Raw genomic sequence first — 20,971 nt, 5'->3', positions numbered from 1 at the left:
CATTGTTTTCCTAAATTAGAGTTAATACTTCAGGACTTACAATTTAAAAGGGACTGTGAAGATCAATACCCTCGTAAGTGGTAAATTAGATTATAACAAAACAAAGACAAGCTTTTAAAAAAAGGCTAACTTCATTTTTAAATATTTAGAAGAGGCTTAATTCCTACATTCGAAGTAGTCAACAGCCCCCCCCCTTTTTTTACATCAACTAGGAAATACGGCATTAGCTAACAAATGACGTATTTAAGTGAAGTGCAAATATAAAAAAAATTTCTGAACGTCTTCATCTAGCCACATCAAGTGTTGCTGACCCACCTCCAACATGTGAAAGTTTAATGTACAAAGTTTTTAAGGCAGTATGGAGACCTCAGATGCTCTGGTAATTATATAACCACAAACACGCACACATATCCCCCCCCAACATATATATTCCCAAACGTCCTTACGTTGCTTTATACATTCATATATAAAATTCGGTGTTCTCAATAATATATGAGCCATTCCTCCTTTTAACTATGAGATGTTTTTGGTCTTTTTGTTTGGGAACAAGCAGGACCTTTAGCATCTCTAAACGGTTCATAGATTTTAAAGTTCCAGAGTCTCCAATCCAAGATCCTGTTAAGTAGCCATTCATCCAAAATAAGACAAGCCCACATTTCATTTGCCGAAATAATTACCATGATAATATGTAACCAAAAGGCACAGAGACTTAATCCTCTGTCAGTCCTAAATGCAAAAACCAAAACCCTCTCTGGTCTTTACACTTACGCTGGAACTGCAAAGCAGAGGCTGGGGAAAGCGGTAAAGACGAGGGCACAATTTAACAGAGATTCCAAGCAGGCTGTGACTGCCACTATCCAAACCTGGTTCCATATAGCACCAGCAACGGTCCGCTTCTGGCGGAATAGATTCTTTCAACCTTTTGCCCTAAATTGCGACGCCGCCTCTCGCTCAAACCCCTTTCCCTAGCCACCCTCACCCGGGGGAAACAACTGACTTCACCTGTCCATAAAATCCACTTTCGAATTTCCCCGGCGAAAGTCCGTGACGTCATCAAGCGGGGACCACACCAGATCAGGACCCACCTCTCAGCCCGCCCACCAGAACCGGCGTTTTTAAACCGCCAATCAAAACTTTTCACTGTCTGCCAGCCTATTTGGTCAGCCGGGTAATCCGACGGACCGCCCTCTGCGCCAGCTCACGCCTGTGACGTAAACGACGGACGCACAGTCTCCGTGCTGGTCTTTTCCTAGGCGTGCCGGAGAACGGTGTCGCTCACCCTATGACGCGGAAATCAGGACTATAAGCATCTGGAGGCGACAAAGGTGAAGGACGGAATCACCGGCCCCGTATTTTGGGAATTGAACCGAGTAAGTTTCAGGTAGACCGTAGATAGTGTCCCAAGGGTTGACTGAGGTTTCAGTTCCTCTGAGTCCTTTCTAACCCAGTTCATTTTATCATCTTTCGTCCCTTTTACTTCGTCCCCTCCCACAAACCCATCAGTTTGCTTGGCCTAGTTCTCTCTGCGCACGCGCAGAAGTCCTTTGGCAGCCCTTGTAATTCCAGTTTTCAGAGGTTGGGGGCGCGTATTGTCCGGCGATGGGAGATTGGGGGCCCGCCGGGCTTTTGGCGGCCCAGGTCGGCCGCAGGCCAGGGTGAAATTGCCTTCGTTGATCTGAGCCTTGGCGGCCAAAAGATAGCGAATGTGAGGACTTGTTCTACAGTTAGTCATTTTCTTTTTCAGGATTCTAGTTTTTGTCATCAGAGAATCGAAAATCCAGGTACGGAAGGGAGCTAACAAATTTTAAGTGTCAAGTGGAGTGTACTGAGCGCCCCAAAAAATGTGCCTGAGGGAAAATGGATAAGGAGACAAATTAGGGGAGACGTGGTGGAAAGCTCCATGTAAGATGCCACTTCACGTGGGCCTTGAAAATTGAATAGGGGTTTTTAAGGCAAGAAGACATTCAAAAAAGCAAAGGCATACAGGCAAGGATGTTCTGGTACCGTTGAATGGTCAGCCATGACTAGAACAATGACTTAACGTTTTTGACACATCATTTCCTCTAAAAATGATGAAGGCTGTGGATGAGCTTCCCAGGAAGGTGCATACACATGTCAAGACATTATACATGTAATTTTGTTGGGAAATTGTGAAACACCTTGAAACGGCCAAAACACGAGATACTGGATATCTTGTCTAGCTCACTCTTTCAGCTTATCTCTTTCATTGTCTTTGAGTTACTTTACATTTGTGTAAGTTGTGGGAAATGATTATAATGGAAAGTAGTCTTGAAATTAATTAATTTTGCAGTTATTGCTCTAGCCAGTTTTACACCTATTAACGAATTTCTTTCAGTGTTCTTGATAGTTTTTTAATGGAATATTTTTTAAATTATTAATTATTTATTTTAACTAGGCCTCACGCCCATTTTGGGTCTTGAACTCACTGCCCTGGGACTGAGTCTCATGTTCTACTGACTGAGCAAGCTAAGTGCCCCTCCCCAAACCAGTTTGCAACACTTAAACTAGTTCCATGATTAATTACTTAAATAAAATATCTGACATGTATTCATTTTAAATCAATTTATATTTAAATGCCTTTGTTTAAAATTTATCTTTTAACAGTTTCACAGAATTCACAGGAATGTTTGAAACTCACCCAAAATTCCATGGACTTTAGGTTGAGAATATCTGAGTCAGAACATAGAATGCATCATGACAGGCTGTAAAAGGTTCTACTAAAAGGTAGGCAAATATGAGGGAGTCAAACTTACCAGTTTTATTTGCTTACCTGAGCTTGTTTTTAACTCAGCTAGTTTTGTCCAGTTCACTTAATCTTTAAGTCTCTGTTTAAAAAAAAAAAAAGTTAGAAGACACCACCTAATTGTAATTGTGAGGATTTAAAACAATATATGTAAAGTAACTAGTAACTGGCATTTTTACACAGTACTTTTATTATTTCTTTAAAGCCCCTGTTTATGGGCGCCTGGGTGGCTCAGGTCCTAGGATAGGGCTGGCTTTGGTCTCTCTGCTCAGCAAGGAGCCCGGGAGCCTGCTTCTCCCCACTGCCTGCTGCTCTTCCTACTTGTGAGCTCCCTGTCAAATAAATAAATAAGATCTTTAGAAAATAAATAAGGCCCCTGTTTAAAAGCCAGTTAGATGTCCTTGATCTGTTTTTTAGACTTACATATTATGTTATAAATAGGCGCTGAGGAATTTTTAATCTTGAAAGTTTTAACATTAAAATCATAAAATTAGATCTGTGTTTTAGACAAGTTACATAGCTTATGAGAAGGATAAACGACCTCTAGAAATGTTTATAAACTATTCCCATATTACAGTGACAGTTGTGGAAAATACTGGAAGGAGATAAAAGCCATTCCAGAAGTTGAATTGGTAGGACTTAGTGACAGATTGATAAATGATAAAATGGTAATAATGTTACATTTTATCAAGTGTGTGAGAAAGTAGACTTAGAGAATCTTTACTAACAAAAGTTAACTTCATGACTTCCCCACCCCCCACAGCCTTTGCATTGGAAAGTTAAATTGTGCCATATCTTGTTGCTTTGTGTTAATCAGTATCTTCCTCTTATATATGTATGGAGGTATATTTGATTATCTACAGAATATATTTCTTAAAATCACAAATTGCAAACATGTTAGGTACACGAGACAAGAGTTTTAGAACTTAATTTTCCAAGTCACAAAAATAATCCTTAGCTGAGGGTATGAAGGAAAGTCTCTGAGATGAGAATGATGAAAAAACTGATTTCAGGAAAATTTTTACTTTCTGCACTTCTGCAGTTCCATCCTCTATTTCCTTAGATGGCAGTTCTAACAAGGAAAGGAATTGGAAAGCTGGTAATCTGTCCTTTATGATTTGGAAAAAGGAAAAGTTAGCACTGGATCTTGCTGTATTGATAATTTGTAGCTTCCATTTTATTTTATTTATAAACCTATGTCTTTCGAAAGAACTTGAAATGCTAGGGTGCCTAGGTGGCTCAGATGGTCAGCCTTCTGCTCAGGTCGTGAACCTCCATCTGGGAACAAACCCCAAGTGGAGCCAAGGGCTCAGCAGGGAATCTGCTTCTCTCTCTGCCCCTCCCCCCTACTTGTGCACTCTTTCTCTCTCCCAAATGAAGATATAAAATCTAAAAAAAAAAAAAAAAAAAAAAACTTGAAATGCATAACACTTTGCTGTATGAGATCCTTTTAAATACATTATTTAACAAATGTTTTGGTTGTGGATCAAGCTGAAGTACTTGCCTTCGTGGTTTTTGCATTCTAGTGTGTTAGACAGTAAAATTATAATTACAGGTAGGATACGAGGATACAAAGTGGTGACAGGAATGGGTAGAGTTAAGATTGTCAGGGAAGAAATGTTTTAGATTGAGTGAAAGAAAGGCCTCTTTGAGAAAATGACATTTATGGAGACCTGAATGAACAGAGAAGTAATCCCTACAGATGTAGCCGAGAGGGTAAAGAGAACTGCGAGAATGAAGGCCTTGAAATGGGAATGGCCTTAGCATGTTTAAGGAATAGTATATCATAGTTAGAGTGAGCCTGTTGGGAAGAATTGTAAGGCCAGATGGAATAGTGCCGAATAGACCAGAGTAAGGACTTGGATTTTGAGTATGATAAGAAATCTTTGAAGGATTTTGTCCCAGGGATTGACATGCCCTGGTTTACATATTTAATGATTATTCTGACTACTTTCTGGAGGTTTGATGATAATGGAAGAAGAGTAGACACAAGCACAAGTTACACTGTTCTTGCCGTAGTTCAGGCAAGACACAATAATAGTGTGGACCAAGAGGTTGTAATAAAAGAAATAAAAAATATTCTTATTCAGAATAGATTTTATAAAGGTAGAGCTAACAAAAGTGCTCCTGGATTTGTTGTGGCGTATGAGGAAAAGGATTTCAGAATTTTGGGCTCAGCAATATTGTGATTGGTGTGCTCTGAGATGGGACAACAAGGGAAAAATAGGTTTGTTAAATTTGAGAGTTCAATTTTGTCATTTTCTTATAAAAAAAATACTTAAGGTAAATAAGTGGAGATGTCAAATGGACAATTGAGTATTGGAATGGGGGGAGCTAATGGGAGAAGTCAGCACTGGGAAATACAGGTTCATGAAACATCAGCATGTAGCTGAGAAGCTTAAAGCCGGAGACTATCAGAAAAGATATTTGTGGAGTTAAGAAGGGAGCCCAGGACTGAATGCAATTGTGGGGAGCTTATAAGGGTAGAGCAAAGTAGAATGGTCCAGAAAAGGAAATTGAGAAGGAGGGGAACTCTCCTGGAAGCCAAATGAAAATGTCTTCACCGGAGAGAGTTTAACTGCAGTTGCTGCTGAGAGGTCCAGTAGTCAGTGGAGATCACTGTTTTTAGTTTCCCTAGAAATGTTAGAAAGGAAAGCCTGACAGGATGGGTTAAAGGGAGAATATGGGGTGAGGAATGTGGTTATTCAGCACTAAATGATACCTAATTGTTTTTTTGAGTGATAAATTCAGACGAGTAGCTCCATTTTATATGCATCTCAATAAATGTGTCTTTACTTGCATATTTTCAAAATTGGCACTTAGTTAATCTACTGCAGCCTGTTTTAAAAGTGCCAAAATACTCTTTGGTTGGTTTTGGTGACACTGCATGTTTAGTTGAAGTTTTGAAGTAAAATGCCTTAATGGCTTTGTACTCTCTTAACTGGATGTCGCTTTGAAACATTTTCTATTTCTGTTAATCTCTGCAGGGTTGCTGCTGGAGTAACTGATTCTGACTGACAGGGTGAACAGATACAAATAGGCTTTGATATTATATGAATTGAGTGTTAAAGAAAGGTATAAGGCAGGAACCCCTGGGTGGTTCAGTGGGTCCAGGGACGGCCTTCTGCTCCGGTCATGATCCCAGAGTCCTGAAATCAAGTTCCCTATCAGGCTCCTTGCTCAGCTGAGAGGCTGCTTCTACTTCTGCCTGCCCATTCTCCCTGCTTTTGTGTGTGCACACTCTCTCCTTGATGGATGTGACAAATAAAATGTTTAAAAAGAAAAAAAAAAGGCAGAAGGAGGATACAAGGCAGAAGGGATAATAGGGATGGCATCTTCATGTCATCTGGAGTCCCAGACCCAGCACTTAACCAAACTCCGCAATTAATCTACATCTACTTTCCCCCCTTACCTATCACAGCATGTGTGATAAGGGCCCAAGTATTTTAGGTCACCTAGATATGTAAAAGCCTTAGCCCCTGTTTCCCACCTATCTCCAGTGTCATTCTTGTTGCATAGGTCCAAGGCCTTCATACCACCTAAGAGTGGCTCCCACCGGGGTGCAACAAAAAGAGTCGGAGAAAAACTCTCCCTGTACATCTTAACTCTCCTGTGTCCAAGAATACCATATCACGGGAGCCTGGGAAATATAGTATGGGAAAACCATGTTTAGGTGTTTTTCTCAGACAGGCTCGCACCATCCCACGCCCTATGTTAAGGCTTTGCTCATTTGCTTATTTTTGCTCTAGCAATGCAATGAAGATGACACAATTATTCAATAAATTTTTGAGCGACTATTCTGTGCCCTGGAATGGCAATGCATCATAAACAGAACAGAAGCCTGATTTCATGAATACTAAATTCTAGGAAGGAAAAAGAATAAAATTGTCTAATAATGTTAAAAGATAAGTGCAATGGGAAAAAAATAAGGCAAATTTGTCTGGAAATTTGCAGTTTCAAATATGACTATGGTAGGAGACTTCACTGAGGTGACACCTGAATAAGATGTCAGCCAGTGGGGGAGTTAAGCCATGTTATTTAGGCGTAAGTGAAAACAGCAAATCCAGAAGGCTCTCAGTTGAAGATTGGCAAGCCAAATTTTAGGAAGAGCCAAACACCATTATCGCTGGAGCTGAGGGAACAAAGAGGCATGCAAGGTTACTCAAGGAAGGAAACGCTTGGGAATTGCTGTCCAGGAAATAACAAAACATTGGAAAGGGAAGGTAACAGAAATGAAGTTAAGGGCACCTGGCTGCCTCAGTAGAGCGTGGGACTTATCTTGGAGTTGTTGTAAATGCAAGGCGCACTTTGAGTTTACTTAAATAAAACCTTGGGGCTTGTAGGTGGCTTTTAGGTCTTGATGCATCTGGCTTTTTGCTAAGTAGGGAGCAAGCTTCTCCCTCCGCCCCTCCCACTGCTCATGGGCTTAGGGACTGAGCCACCCAGGGGCCCCTGGATACTGTATTTAAAAATACGACACCGGGCGCCTGGGTGGCTCAGTGGGTTAAGCCGCTGCCTTCGGCTCAGGTCATGATCTCAGGGTCCTGGGATCGAGTCCCGAGTCGGGCTCTCTGCTCAGCAGGGAGCCTGCTTCCTTCTCTTTCTCTGCCTGCCTCTCAGTGTACTAGTGATTTCTCTCTGTCAAATAAATAAAATCTTAAAAAAAAAATACACCTTTTTTGAGTTTGCAGAGATAAAGTGCATTGAAAAAGTAAAGCTAGGATTTATGTAGGAGGTTAAAAATTTTAAAAGTAAAAACAAAGGGCAATGAAAAGCAAATAGGCAAGAGACTAAATTTCAAAAATTTTAAAACCACTAGGCCAATGAAAATTTTGTGTTACCCCAGATTTTGTCCTCAGCCAGCCAACTTAGTTGAGCCCTCAGGCAATTTAAATACCAACCGGAATTATCACTTGAGATTTAAATATTGGCCTTTTTCTTTTCAATTTTCAGGAATGGAAACTGAAAGTGGAAATCAAGAGAAATCAATGGAAGAAAGTACTGAAAAGAAAAAAGAAGTAGAAAAAAAGAAAAGGTCACGAGTTAAGCAAGTGCTTGCAGATATTGCTAAGCAAGTAGACTTCTGGTTTGGAGATGCAAATCTTCACAAGGATAGATTTCTTCGAGAGCAAATAGAGAAGTCCAGAGATGGTTGTAAGTTTACTTGCCTTCACTATATACAATGGAACCGGTTTTTATGTACTCTACCCCTAAATGATATGTGGTACTACCATACTATGTACTATTTAATTGACATAGTTCATATTTTGTACATTGTTTTACATTTCCACGTGAAAAGAAGCTCAGTTAAATTTTTGTGACGGAGCTTTTGGCAAGCTCAGGTATACCACCTGACACTGCTAGGTTTGAGCCCAACACTGGGCTAAGAAGTTACTCGGTGTTTAATTCATCCCTAAGTTTAATTCATACAAGGCATTTTATGGAGAGCAATTCAAAAAAACTTATAATACAAATATATATAAATATAAATTCTTAATTATAAAGGCAGTTTTGACTACATAAATACATTTTACCCCCAGTTTAGTATTTATTTATATTTACAATTCACTTGTTAGATGTTGACATATCACTCCTCGTGTCTTTCAACAAAATGAAAAAATTGACCACAGATGGAAAGTTAATAGCCAGAGCACTAAAAAGTTCATCTGTTGTAGAGGTAAGAATTGTTCATCTATTGTAGAGGTAAGTTAAAAATTGTTAAACTTATTTTACCAATAAATTAGTTTATTATTAACCTCATATACTCAATTTCAAAGCTGGACTTAGAAGGCACCAGAATAAGGAGAAAAAAGCCACTGGGTGAAAGACCAAAGGACGAGGATGAACGGACAGTGTATGTGGTAAGAAAAGCTCAAAGCTAGAGATCACAAATGACAAAAACATTTTTATATTAGGAGTGAAAAAATTTATTGACCTCGAGAACAGTATTTGTATGTAATATTGCTTCTAATTTACTACAGGAATTACTTCCCAAAAATGTTAATCACAGCTGGATTGAAAGAGTATTTGGGAAATGTGGCAATGTTGTTTATATAAGCATACCACATTATAAATCTACTGGAGATCCAAAGGGATTTGCCTTTGTGGAATTTGAAACAAAAGAACAAGCAGCAAAAGCTATTGAGGTAGGTCCAGAACCTAAAAAAGAAAGGCAAAAAAATTAGCAATTGTTTTAAATAGTAACAAAATTAAAAGGCTTTAATGTATTGATTTTTTCAGTTTCTTAACAACCCACCAGAAGAAGCACCAAGAAAACCGGGTATATTTCCTAAGACAGTAAAAAATAAGCCTATTCCTGGGCTTAGTGTATCAGGTAATTAAACTTAACATTAATATTTAGGTCAATGTAATGATATTATTAAGTAATTAAGTAATGATAATATTATTACAGAAGAAAAGAAAAAGAAGAAGAAGAAGAAAGGCCGAATGAAGAAGGAAGACAATATGCAGACCAAAGAGTCAAATATGGACACAGCTAAGGAGAGTGACAGTAAAATGAAAAGATCTAGGACAACGTCTGAGGGATCAGAAGTAGAGACAACTGAACCTCAAAAGCCGCCCTCAAAAAAAAAGAAAAAACGGGAAAGACAGGAAGTTTCCGGCTTACCTGTAGTCAGAACAGGGAAGAGGAAGAGAAGTAACTCTGAAGCAGAATACCCAACTCCCAAACCAAAAGTAAAGAAAACAAATCAGAAAGACAACATTAAAAAAGATACAGAAACTTCCAAAGAGAACAAAGGTACCAGAAGCCATAAGGTGTAAATGACCAAAAGGAAAAGTTGTTTTCTTAAATTTACTTATGTCTATGTTTTTTTTATATTTTAAGACTTGGAAGTCTCTACTGAAGAGGAGAAGGATACCGGAGATGTGAAAGATGGATCCCTTTTAAAAGCAAAAAGGAAGCATAAGAAGAAACATAAAGAGAGGCACAAAATGGGAGAAGAGGTTATACCATTAAGAGTCCTTTCAAAGTAAGTTCTGTTGAAAATTGACGCTCTCCATCACCATTGCTAAAGTGCAATTCCAATTTGTATTTAACAGAGTTGCATATTAGCAACAGTCATGGCATGTAGCCAAGATCTGCATATTATAGATTCAACGCAATTGAGGATTAAAAAGGAACCACCACACTAAAACATGGAAGCACTTATTTTTACCATGTCACAGCAAGTGCCTCCATGTTAAAGTAGAGGGCATTCCTTAACAGACTTAAACAGTTTAAATATACCCACAGATAGGCAAGGCCATGAAGTTTTCCCTAAATACAAAAAATGCAAAAGTAAGACTTACCATCACTAAAACATGGAAGCACTTACTTTTTTAGTTTCAAAGCAAGTACATCCACGTTTAAGTGGTGGGGAGCCCGGTCTTGAAAAAAATGTGAATCCTGAACCTGTAAAGTAAGGTTTTAAAATTATGTCCGTTTGGAGACACCTCCACTGAAACATGGAAGCACTTACTTTTTGTTTTACACAGCAGGTACCCCCATGTTAAAGCAGAGGGGAATCCCCTTGGACTCTATAAATTAACCAGTTTGCCGTATTACATTCGGAGGCATAATTTGGGTTCACTTCTACTAAAACATGGAAGCACTTACTATTTTAAAAATAAAAGAAAGTATTTCCATGTTAAAGTTAAAGGGAGTCCAATTCAATGAAGGAATGAAAGCCAAGAGAAAAAAAAATGTAAAGTACTATACCTTTGAGAGGAAAGTGTTTCCTAGTTTTCCAGGCTTGTACTCTGGCCGCAACTATCCTCTTGAAGGTTAAAAGGCAAGGACTTCAGGCACTTGTATTTATACTATTCTTAACTGCTGAATTCCTTTTGCCTTTTTATCTCGGAGAATCATTACAAGAGGTTTTTGTTATTCTAATGTATCAGCTCTCAGGGAATGTATGATCCTGGGTGGGTCTGGATACTTTTTTTTTTTTTTTTGAAGTATACAGATGTCAATAATAACTGCTAAGACCATTACCACCAGATATCCTCCTCTTTAAAAAAAAAAAAAAAAAAAAATCCCCTATCTGCTTGTTTGATGGCATAGATTAGAGTAACAATGAGTGCTCCTGTGGAGCCTTGGAGAGGCATTGTGTTTCTATCTGGAGGAGCTCTAGCTGTTTGAAGAAACATCTACATGTTAAATGTATGTAAATAAATAAAATGCTTCCATGGGGTGTTTTTTTCTTCTTAGAAATTCCTTTTGGTTCAAGTAAATACTAAGGATTGTTATCTCTCAAATTGGAACCAGTTTAACAAGTAATCTTTAAATTATAATCAGCCATTATTCCCTCAGAGATGACAAATTGTTGCTGTTTAATTAATTCAAAGCTTTTATTTTCATAAATAAAAACATTTGAAGCATAGTCAAGAATTAAAATTGCCAAATTTAAAACATTTAATCTGAATGTTGGATCAGGGGAAACTCCCCTTTTCATATTTCCTGGATCACTTGGAACTCAAGAAGTAATTTGAATGTTATGTGTTTTAAAGAAGGAAAAGTTAGGAGTGGTTACAAGACACTGTGAATATATATTTAGATATTTTATTTGCTCATCTCTGTTCACTACTTCAAAAGTACATTCTTTTCATTACAGGAGCGAATGGATGGATTTGAAAAAAGAGTATTTAGCACTGCAAAAGGCCAGCATGGCTTCCTTAAAAAAAACAATATCCCAGATAAAGTTGGAGTCAAAAATGGAAACAAACGGAGTACCTACTACATCTGAGATAAAAAATGAAAAAAGTAAACAAGCACTATGATAGTTTTTGTAGCATTATATTGTATTTATATACTAACATACTAATTCTGATTTATTATAGGCTAAATCTTAATTTTTTAAAACTAAAAATGCAATGGTAATTATTAGAACAATTACTGATTTGTCGTGTCCAAATGTGCTGTTTAAGCTTTTCATAAGAATATTTGAAGTGGTTGTTATAAAATCTGTTTTTTGGGGGCCCCTGGCTGGCCCACAAGATCATGCCACTCTTGATCTCAGGATCATGTGTTTGAGACCTACATTGGGTGTAGAGATGACTAAAAATCTTTCTTAATGATTTAAATTTGCATTCTTAATCAGATTTAGTAATTAGTAACTAGTTTACGAATTGGGCTAGTTTGTAACAGCAATAATTGTAATTTCTCATCTGCAATTTTATCCTAATATATTAAGATATCTTATAGTTTGAATTCTTATAAGTTGAAAATACAAATTTTCACATTTTAATCATAATGTTTATAGATTATTTTATGTGTTCTCTTTTTATTTCTTTATTAAGTAAAGTACTTTATTCAGGTAAGGGAAAGGGGGCGGGGTTTTTTGTTTGTTTAAGGTTTTACAAGTGTTCCTCTAAAAGCACTTTGCAATTAGAGTGATAAAAGTTTTGGTATTTTATTTCATGGTAGTCTGCAATAAGCAGTATGGCAATTACCCTAATTACTTTACAGTTAAATTTAAATTAAGTAAATTTAAATTATTTAAATCCGACTAAGAAATTATTGTTGTTTTCAAGTGGGCATACTAAGTATTAAATTAAGTGTAAGAGGCTTATTTCTGGTCTTTCCTTTTCAAATCAACAGCAAACAGTGAAGAGGGTTGTCCTCAGGAAAAGGTTAATGCAGCAGGACCACAGTTTGTGAGTGGCGTGATTGTGAAGATCGTTAGCACTGAGCCTCTACCTGGCAGGAAACAAGTCAGGGTAATGCTTTTGTGTGTCAAGGGTAGTTGTTGTTCTTTCCTCTTTAAAATGTACCCCTGTGAAAATGTTTTGCATTATAGAAAACAAAGCAAATCAAAATAGAATATATTCCTATGTGGAATAATACTTGGAGGATTTGATTCCACAGTAACTCTTGTGTTTGACTTGAAGCAAAATCTGACGTCTGAAATTGAAATTCTTCAGTGGATTAGATTTGCAATGAGTAAAGTTGAAACATCCTTCTATAGAACTGCACTTTGTGCTTATTTTTCTTGGTGCCCTTAATGGTTGATTATTGTATAGCTGAATGAGCAATCCTTACTGTAGACATTATAACTTTTAAGTTCTTAATATTCTTTTAAGAATAAAAATAGTAAGATGCTGTCATAATATTATTTCTTTAGGGGACATTGTTTGTTTTCAGAGAAAAGGGGTTTTAGAAAATACTTCCTGCCAAACCTTTTAAAGATTTGTTCAACATTACAGTTCATCTGAAATTATTGTAACTTTTAATCACCTGCTATTATTTGATTTTTGAAGCAAACTAGAGAGTTTGTCGTTTGTTTTCATTGGAGCTCTTAGCTTTCAGTAGGTTCTGAAAGATTTTGTGATCTAAAAAAAGTCAGAAATATTTTCATATAAAAGAGTTAAACATGCTTATTTTTAACTTAACATAAACTCTTTTTGTCTATTAGTCTTCTTGGAAATTGAAATTTTTTCCGGGGAGAAATGCAGAATTTTTCTGGAGAAAAGAACGTTTGTTAATTTTATTTTTTTTAATGTTGTTACTACTTTCAGTCTGGGCTGTTTTAAAAATGTGAAACAGTTACAGGAGAGTTAAAATATATTGAAAAGCTACAAAAATTTTGCATACGTATGCAATGTTTTATGTAATTTACAAATTATTATATCTACTGCTCTGCAATCTCTTTTTACTTCTGTATTTTATTTTTGAATGAGCAATAATCGCGCCTTGGATAAACCTCATTGGCTGTGATACTGCCACTGCGCAAAGCTTGTATTTTATTTTTGAAAGCCTTTCTGTACCAACACAATATTTTTTTCTTATTGACAAATTCTGTGTAAAATGTCCTTTTGCATAGCAGATATATTTGAAATTGTTACACTGACATGCATCATCATGTAGTATGTTTTCATTTTACATAGACTCTTACTAGTCACAGTTTTTAACTTGCATAAATGAGGTTGCTCACTGTAATTATCTTGTAGAACACTCTTTATCTGGAATCCTGTTTCTATCCTGTAACATCCTTATCACTAACACATAAATTTAGTTTCTGTTTACAATATTGATGAGGTATTTGGCAAATCCCAAGTTGGTATTACCAACTTGAATTTCAGAGTATGGTAGTAATATAGAATTTCAGGTCAGAAGGCTTAAAAATTGAGGATGTAAATGATGCTGTGGCTAGTTAAGTTGCAAAAGATTTAAAAGTAAAATTAGGCAGTTTGCTATTTGGAATAATTGTCATAGACTTTATATTCATCAAAAACCTTTCTATTATCTAAATAGTAAGTATATCAAACATTCTTCGTTTATTATCATCAAAATCATAAAAACAGGTTAGCAGTTGCTTTTATTTTCCTGGAACAAAAACTGAGTTACATGGTGGTTACTGCTGTCTGACTTGCCCTTGTGATTACCAGTCTAATTTGTCTTTTAAAGAAGGGTTTTTAGTCCAGAGATTAGCCAAAGTTATAATGTGTATATCATAAATACCTTTTGAATTATAGTAATCTATCTGATAAATCAGTTACAAAACTTATTATTACCATTTAACACATTCAGATTTCATCAACTTGATACCAGTTATTTGTCTTGTGTTCTGTTTAAATTGAGTACTAGAGTATATAGAGAAATGGGAAGAATTGGCAAGTATATTTCTCTCCGGTTATCTTATTTTTTCATTAAATTAGCAATCATTTATTATGTGCCTATTTTGATGGGCAGTATGCTAATAGTAGGGATGAGTTAAGACTTAGTTCCTGGCTTTGTAGGTTTTTACTGCTTATTCTTTATTATTAACTAACTTTTCTAATTTTATGATCAAATAATATTTTCACATATTACTCCAGTTTTTCTGTAATTCAGACTTTAAAAACCAATATATGAAAGTAATCTAAATTCCTTGTGGCTTGAAATTTGAGTCAATAGGAAAGGAATCCAGATGGGTAAAACACTTTTATTTAAGCTGAGAACCTCCAGTAATTTCGTTAGCTTTCTGAATGGAAGTTGATGAATGAAGACTTATGTAACATTCCTGCATAATTGCATTGTTTACACCTCAGAACATGCTGGGGAAAAAATGATTAGAAATGCAGGAATCTTGTTAATTTGCCCTCACAGCAGGCATTATAGATAGAACTATTCCTTGCTGCCTGACTACTAGTTCAGAGGAGACCTGTTTGGTATTTCATCAGAAAGTATGAACTTTTGAGCTATATTACCATAGATCTGCTCCGGAACCTAGGATTTTTGTGGGTTCCCAGGGAAGTTTTTTTTCGTGAATTCGAAAAAGTTGAATGTTTATTTCATACATTTTAGGTCATGAGTGATTTTGTACAGATGAGTGTAAACACCTTGTCCACCAATCCATTGTGGATTTTTTGGTTTTTGATTCTATTCATTATTGTAACTACACCAAGACTTGCAACCTTTTTTTTTGTTTGGGGATTGGCAGAAATTACTTGATACTCTGCTCTAGAAATATGTTGTCCTTATGAAGTGTTCCCATTCTAGTTAATATTTTAGGATTGTGGTTAATTAAAAGAAAGTTATGGTTAGAGTTCCCACTTTTGTTCAGATCAGTTTTTAAGAGTATCCATGTGTTTTACGGTGCCTGGCTGGCTCATTCAGTGGAGTGTACGACTGTTGATCTTAGGAATTTGAGTCTAAGCCCCATATGAGGAGTAGAGATTCGTTAAAAATAAAAAATCATTAAAAGAAAATATTTGTATGTATTTTAGAAGAAATGTTTAATGTAGGATAGTTACTCATTTTAAATTGTATATGGCTGACTTATAAACTACATACATTCTGGCACAACCATGGGAATAATTTTAGGATTATTGTGAAACATTTTTATTATTTATTTAAAGTCTTTCTAAATTTTAATGCAGGATACATTGGCAGCAATCTCAGAAGTTGTTTATGTTGATTTGCTAGAAGGGGATACAGAGTGCCATGCTAGATTTAAAACTCCTGAGGATGCTCAAGCTGTAATAAACGCATATACAGAAATTAAAAAGAAACACTGCTGGAACCTCGAGATCCTTTCTGGTAAAAACTCATAGATTCTTCTTTTTAAGTAATTCTTATTGAAGGGTGATTGTATTCTATTTTCTTAGTTTCCTAGGAAAATTGGTTTAATTTTCATATTCTAATTTGCATAAAGTGGTATTAAATATAATCCGACAACTACAGTTTTTTTTACTGAAATGTAATTAATGACTTGAATATGTTTCTTCATATGTATAAGTGATAATTGTGTTTGTTTGTTTTTAAGGTGACCATGAGCAAAGGTATTGGCAGAAGATTTTGGTAGATAGGCAGGCAAAACTTAATCAGCCTCGTGAAAAGAAAAGAGGCACTGAGAAGGTAATTCATTTTTCGGTTTTTGTTGTCATTGTCATTTTTCGGTAACCTAACTTCAACATTCAGTTGAATGTTCTCTGAAAGTGTAGCCTTAAAATAACTTTGGTTTTGCTAGACACAATAATGATTTATATGATATTTACTGCATTTTAGATTGTGAGAGAATACTTGTTTTTCTGGACTTTGAAATACATAAATTAGAGTTATTTTACCCATAAGGGTACATAATTTAGATTCTTCTTGTTTTCCTTTCTTTATTCTAACAGTGGTTGCCATTTAAAGATTGTCTTAATGGTAAAACACGATGTATTTGAGAGTGTTTGGTTTTGGCGGGGGGGGGGTTATTAAAGATTTCATATATATATATTTTACAGACAGAGATCACAGCTAGTCAGAGAGAGGGAGGGGGGAAGCAGGCTCCCCTTTGAGCAGAGATCCTGATGTGGGGCTCCATACCAAGACCCGGATCATGACCTGAGCTGAAGGCAGAGGCTTTAACCCACTGAGCCGCACAGGAGGCCCAAGAGTGTAGTTTTTAAAGTTATGATCCTCCACAGATAATATTGGGAAACTTTATGCCTAAGGTTTGCTATAGCAATGATAAGCTTTATTCATTTTTCTCTAGAATACTCAAGAAGTGAAGCAAATTTAAATACATTAAATAATTTGAAGCAAAACTATCAGTAATTTTGCTTTAAATGACAGTTATTTTTCATACTACTGTTGCTTGTGAGCTGTAAGGTTTATTCTTTTAAAACAAATTATTAGCGAATGCCTGGGTGGCTCAGTCCGTGAAGGTGCTGCCTTCAGCTCAGGTCATGATCCCAGGGTCCTGGGATCATAAGGCTACAAGTCCTACATAAGGCTTCTCGCTCAGTGGGGAGCCTGCTTCTCTCTCTGCCTCTGCCTGCTTGTGAATGCGTGTGTGCACTCACTCTCACTCTCTCGCTCTTTCTCTGACAAATAAAGAAATAAAATATTTTTTAAAACAAATAAAGAAATTATTATATGTGTAAAGATTAGTACATCTGTAAGTACTTAGGACAAATTAGGACACATAAAAACTAATAACTATTACCAAAATTTTAAAATGCCTATGATGAGATAAAAATATGAAAAGTTTCACATTCTTCTATGAATCATTAGCACTTACCATCATCCTTCCTGTATTTTAGGTTTGTTGATTTGGGATTCTAATTCTGTTTGTTTTAGTATATAAAAATCTAGTCCTTTTTCATCAGCGTTGCATTGCCTAGGATTCACTGGAATATAAGATTATTAGGGGGGAGGTTTCCTAATGGTCTTTGTTAATTCTGTTTGCATGAATACAGACTGAATTTACTGAGAGATGGGAAGGCCTTGTCTCTCTCACACCCCCCACACCCAGCCCCAGAGACTCTTTCAGGTCTATGAGGTGTTAATTTCAAAGCCTGCTTGAAATTATTTAAATGTTCAAATCATTGATCCAGAGCTCACAACTAAAATAAAATCACTTTGTTAAATAATAGTTATCCTTCTAATTGGTGTGAAGTTTCATTTAAGTTGTATATGTTTTTAAAAGTAGTAATTAGTCATTTGGTTTCCTTGAGAGATCTGACCTTCATAAACTTAATTCAAGGCAAGGAAATAAGCACTGACTAGGGAGTTTTATAAATTGTGTTGGAACATAATGTGTAGCTCTGTTACTCATTTGGAAAGTTGTTTTCTGATCTCATTTATCTGTTGTACCACCAAGCTTTTTCTTAGCATGATTTGTTTCATAAATAGTACAGGATCCTAGTTGAAACTATGAAAGTAGCTAGTTGGCTTCTATCACAACTTGAAAATAAGGTACTACACAAAGTGTGTATTGTACAGGACTTTTCAGAGGAAGCAATTAGTATGTCAGTTGACTTTTTTGATAATTCATTTAATTAATATTTTTTGATTGCTCATTTTTTTTGCCCACTATTCTAGGAACTGGAGATAGAGCCAACAGTAGCAAAATGCCTGGTTTCATGAACTTTGCATATGACCAGTTTAGGTCAGATGATGACAGGTGCTGTGTAGAATAATCGAAGGGTATCATGAGATAGCTTTCCATCAGGTGAGGTTGTCTGGGAAGTTCTTGAAAGTGACATGAACACAAACCTTAGGAAAGTAGAACAAGCAAGCAGGAGACTTCAAAGGCATAGCTTTCCATGCACAGGCAGCAGAAACTGCAGAAGCCTTGAAGAGAAGGAAGAATACTGGGAGTAAGCACCTTATTAAAGGAAGTTAAATATTTAGAAAAAAATTTAGCAGCCAACCAAAAGTATGACATTAGTACTTTTCTCATATGACAGCTTTACATTACTGTGCATACAGTAATGTTACATTACTTGGTCCAAAATAGAATTAAAGAACAGCAATGGTAATAAATTTTGCTTCTTAATTTTCAGCTTATGATGCAGGGGAGACTGGGGACAGTTTCCTAAGCCCCAATCAGTTTATACAAAATTAAAAGACAAAAACAGGAGTAGGTGAAGGAAGAAGTTAGTTTTTACATATGGTATTTTTCATGTAAAAATCAAATGTGGGTTCTCACAAAAGATCACTAAGATGAAGGAAATATGTGCCAGATAGGATCTCACTCATTCTTGCTAAACCAAGCCTTTGTAGCCTTTCCTATCACTCTGAGCGCATTAGTAAAATTAGATAACAGCTACCGGAGACAGAGTGAATCTTTTTCATTTGTCTTTATCTTGTAAAGCATATTTGAAATGTTTTTATCACCAAGCTCTTTTCTGTACAAATTATTGGTGGTTAGATATTCAGCAGGTAAAGACAGAACTCACTATATCTGTGAGCAGAGTTATAAATAACTTATATTTTGACTCACTTCTCAGATGAATAGGCTCTTAGTTTAATCAGCTAAAAAATTAAATAAATTAAAGTGACTCTCTGCCAGTGGCCGCAGTCACCAAACACTTGAATGAAACTCTAGTGAGTACTTAACTAGAATCTGTATTTTTTTTTTAAGGTTGGAGAAATTGCTTAAAAGTAAAATCTTTTGTTGGGTGCCTCGGTGACTCAGTTGGTTAAGGGACTGCCTTTAGCTCAGGTCATGATCCTGGAGTCTCTGCGCAAGTCCCCCATGGGCTCCCTGCTCAGCAGGGAGTCTGCTTCTCCCTCTGAACCTCCCCTCTCTCATGCTCTCATGCGCATGTGTGCGTGCGCGCTCTCTCAAATAAATAAATAATAAAACATTCTTTAAAAATTTTAACAATGAAAATAAAATATTAAAGTATTATGTAAGGGTATAATAATAAGTACTTTTTAAAAAATATTTTTATTTATTTGACAGAGTTCACAAGTAGGCAGAGAGGCAGGGCGGGTGGGGAGCAGGCTCCTTGCTGAGCAGGCAACCAGATGTGGAGCTCCATCCCAGGACCCTGGGATCATAACCTGAGCCAAAGGCAGAGGCTTTAACCCACAGAGCCAGCCAGCCAGGTGCCCCAAAGACTCTCTTTCTGACCAAACTTTAGACAGGCTTCTCTGAGCCTTCTTTTCCTCCAGGCCTAAAAGCTTAAAATTTGCCAGCATGGAGTGGCTGGGTTTTGGGGGGTTTTTTGTTTGTTTGTTTTGTTTTGTTTGGGGTTTTTTTGTTTGTTTGTTTTTAAGAATTTATTTATTTATTTGACAGAGATCACAAGTTGGCAGAGAGGCAGGCAGAGAGAGGAGGAAGCAGGCTTCATGCCGAGCAGAGAGCCTGATGGAGGGCTCAAACCCAGTACCCTGAGACCATAACCTGAGCCTAAGGCAGAGGCTTTAATTCTCAGTGATGTGGAAGGGAAGTCGGAATGTTTTAGTAATTCTAAGATTTAAAACCTATCATACTTAATAAACCACAATCCTAAACAGTTCTCTCTGTAATTGATTTGGGCTAAGCTTAATTTATCTCATTTGTCTACCTTTCTCTCTTTTAAAACAATTTTATTCAAACTGATAGTTGTGAAACTTTTTTTACTCATAATTATCTTTTTGTTTTGTGTATCCAATACCTTATAATTTCTAATTTCTTTCTCCACAGTTAATCACCAAAGCTGAAAAGATTAGACTTGTGAAGACTCAACAAGCAAGTAAACATATTAGGTTTTCTGAATATGACTGAGAAACAGTTTTGGATCACCTCTTGAGATTTCATTGGATACTTGAACTTTTCGTAGTAAATCCATTTTATTTTGGTAGTAATAAATAGTGTTTTTCTGAATCCTATGTTAATTAGAAGAAACACCTTTGTTCTTTAACTTACAAGACTTTTTCTTTGGACAAGTACATTGTATACCACAGTTTTTCATTAAACATTTTATTTGCTGAAATTATTTATACAAATCAACCTCAAAGTGATTCAGTAAATATGTTTTGAACATTAATATTAATTTTGTTTTTATATTACAAAAACAATAATATTTGCAAAAATATTACTACATAGTTTAGAAAAAAATATTTGACAGTGGATGCACTGTACTTCTTATTTTGTAATTTGCTTTTTCCTTTTCAAATATTTTTTCATGTTGATTTATACAGAAACTTATGTGTGATATTTCATTCTGTTTATTGTACTTTCCTTATCTGAGCTTCCACTGAATGGGCCATATCAACTGTTTCCAATTAAAATGTTAACCTTTAAAAGTATAGAGTTTGTTTCTCATAAATGAAGTTAAACATTTGATTTTCTCTAACCAAAATACCAGATACTGTGAACACGGCGAGGAAGAAATCTTCTAAGAATCAGCCTTAAGCGTAATGGAACTCTCTATCATTTTATTCAGAAAAATCTCAGACCTAGCATATTTAAGGCCTTCTTAGAACTGAACCTACAGGGTCTTTCATGACTGGCACCTTAATCC

The 20,971-nt window shown here is 36.1% G+C and overlaps 2 protein-coding genes and 1 pseudogene across 4 annotated transcripts in view; 1 reads left to right on the top strand and 2 right to left on the bottom strand.

The window, feature by feature from the left end:
• The window catches only part of ZGRF1 (zinc finger GRF-type containing 1), an 81,242-nt gene extending 80,246 nt beyond the window's left edge, over positions 1 to 996 (bottom strand). For all 3 annotated transcript variants that reach the window (XM_045085533.1, XM_045085530.1, XM_045085531.1), the window contains exon 1: positions 769 to 996. The gene's annotated coding sequence lies outside the window, so the exon portion shown is untranslated. The remainder of the gene's footprint in view (positions 1 to 768) is intronic.
• Positions 997 to 1,236: 240 nt separating this feature from the next.
• LARP7 (La ribonucleoprotein 7, transcriptional regulator) lies at positions 1,237 to 20,756 on the top strand. The gene is made up of 13 exons (XM_004748050.3): positions 1,237 to 1,370; positions 7,718 to 7,918; positions 8,341 to 8,441; positions 8,542 to 8,625; positions 8,746 to 8,910; positions 9,005 to 9,098; positions 9,177 to 9,524; positions 9,612 to 9,756; positions 11,380 to 11,528; positions 12,366 to 12,484; positions 15,626 to 15,785; positions 16,012 to 16,103; positions 20,152 to 20,756. The coding sequence occupies exons 2-13, from the start codon at positions 7,720 to 7,722 to the stop codon at positions 20,230 to 20,232; spliced, it is 1,737 nt and encodes a 578-aa protein (XP_004748107.1). The 5' UTR covers positions 1,237 to 1,370; positions 7,718 to 7,719; the 3' UTR covers positions 20,233 to 20,756.
• On the bottom strand, positions 13,327 to 13,501 carry LOC123393489 (annotated as a pseudogene).
• Positions 20,757 to 20,971: the final 215 nt, after the last annotated feature.

The sequence above is a fragment of the Mustela putorius genome, unplaced genomic scaffold (genome assembly GCF_011764305.1).
Source record: "Mustela putorius furo isolate JIRA1106 unplaced genomic scaffold, ASM1176430v1.1 tig00000868_pilon_pilon_pilon, whole genome shotgun sequence".
Lineage (NCBI taxonomy): Eukaryota > Metazoa > Chordata > Mammalia > Carnivora > Mustelidae > Mustela > Mustela putorius.
The sequence above is the reverse complement of the archived record's forward strand: the minus strand, read 5'-3'. Positions and strand labels throughout refer to the sequence as shown.

What these genes read in the sequence shown, in the direction of transcription:
- LARP7 (XM_004748050.3), top strand. Translation starts at nt 7,720, where the DNA reads ATGGAAACTGAAAGTGGAAATCAAGAGAAATCAATGGAAGAAAGTACT. An exon ending in AGAGAAGTCCAGAGATGGTT is followed by an intron (nt 7,919 to 8,340) that starts GTAAGTTTACTT and finishes TTCACTTGTTAG; the next exon opens with ATGTTGACATATCACTCCTC. An exon ending in CTGGCAGGAAACAAGTCAGG is followed by an intron (nt 12,485 to 15,625) that starts GTAATGCTTTTG and finishes ATTTTAATGCAG; the next exon opens with GATACATTGGCAGCAATCTC.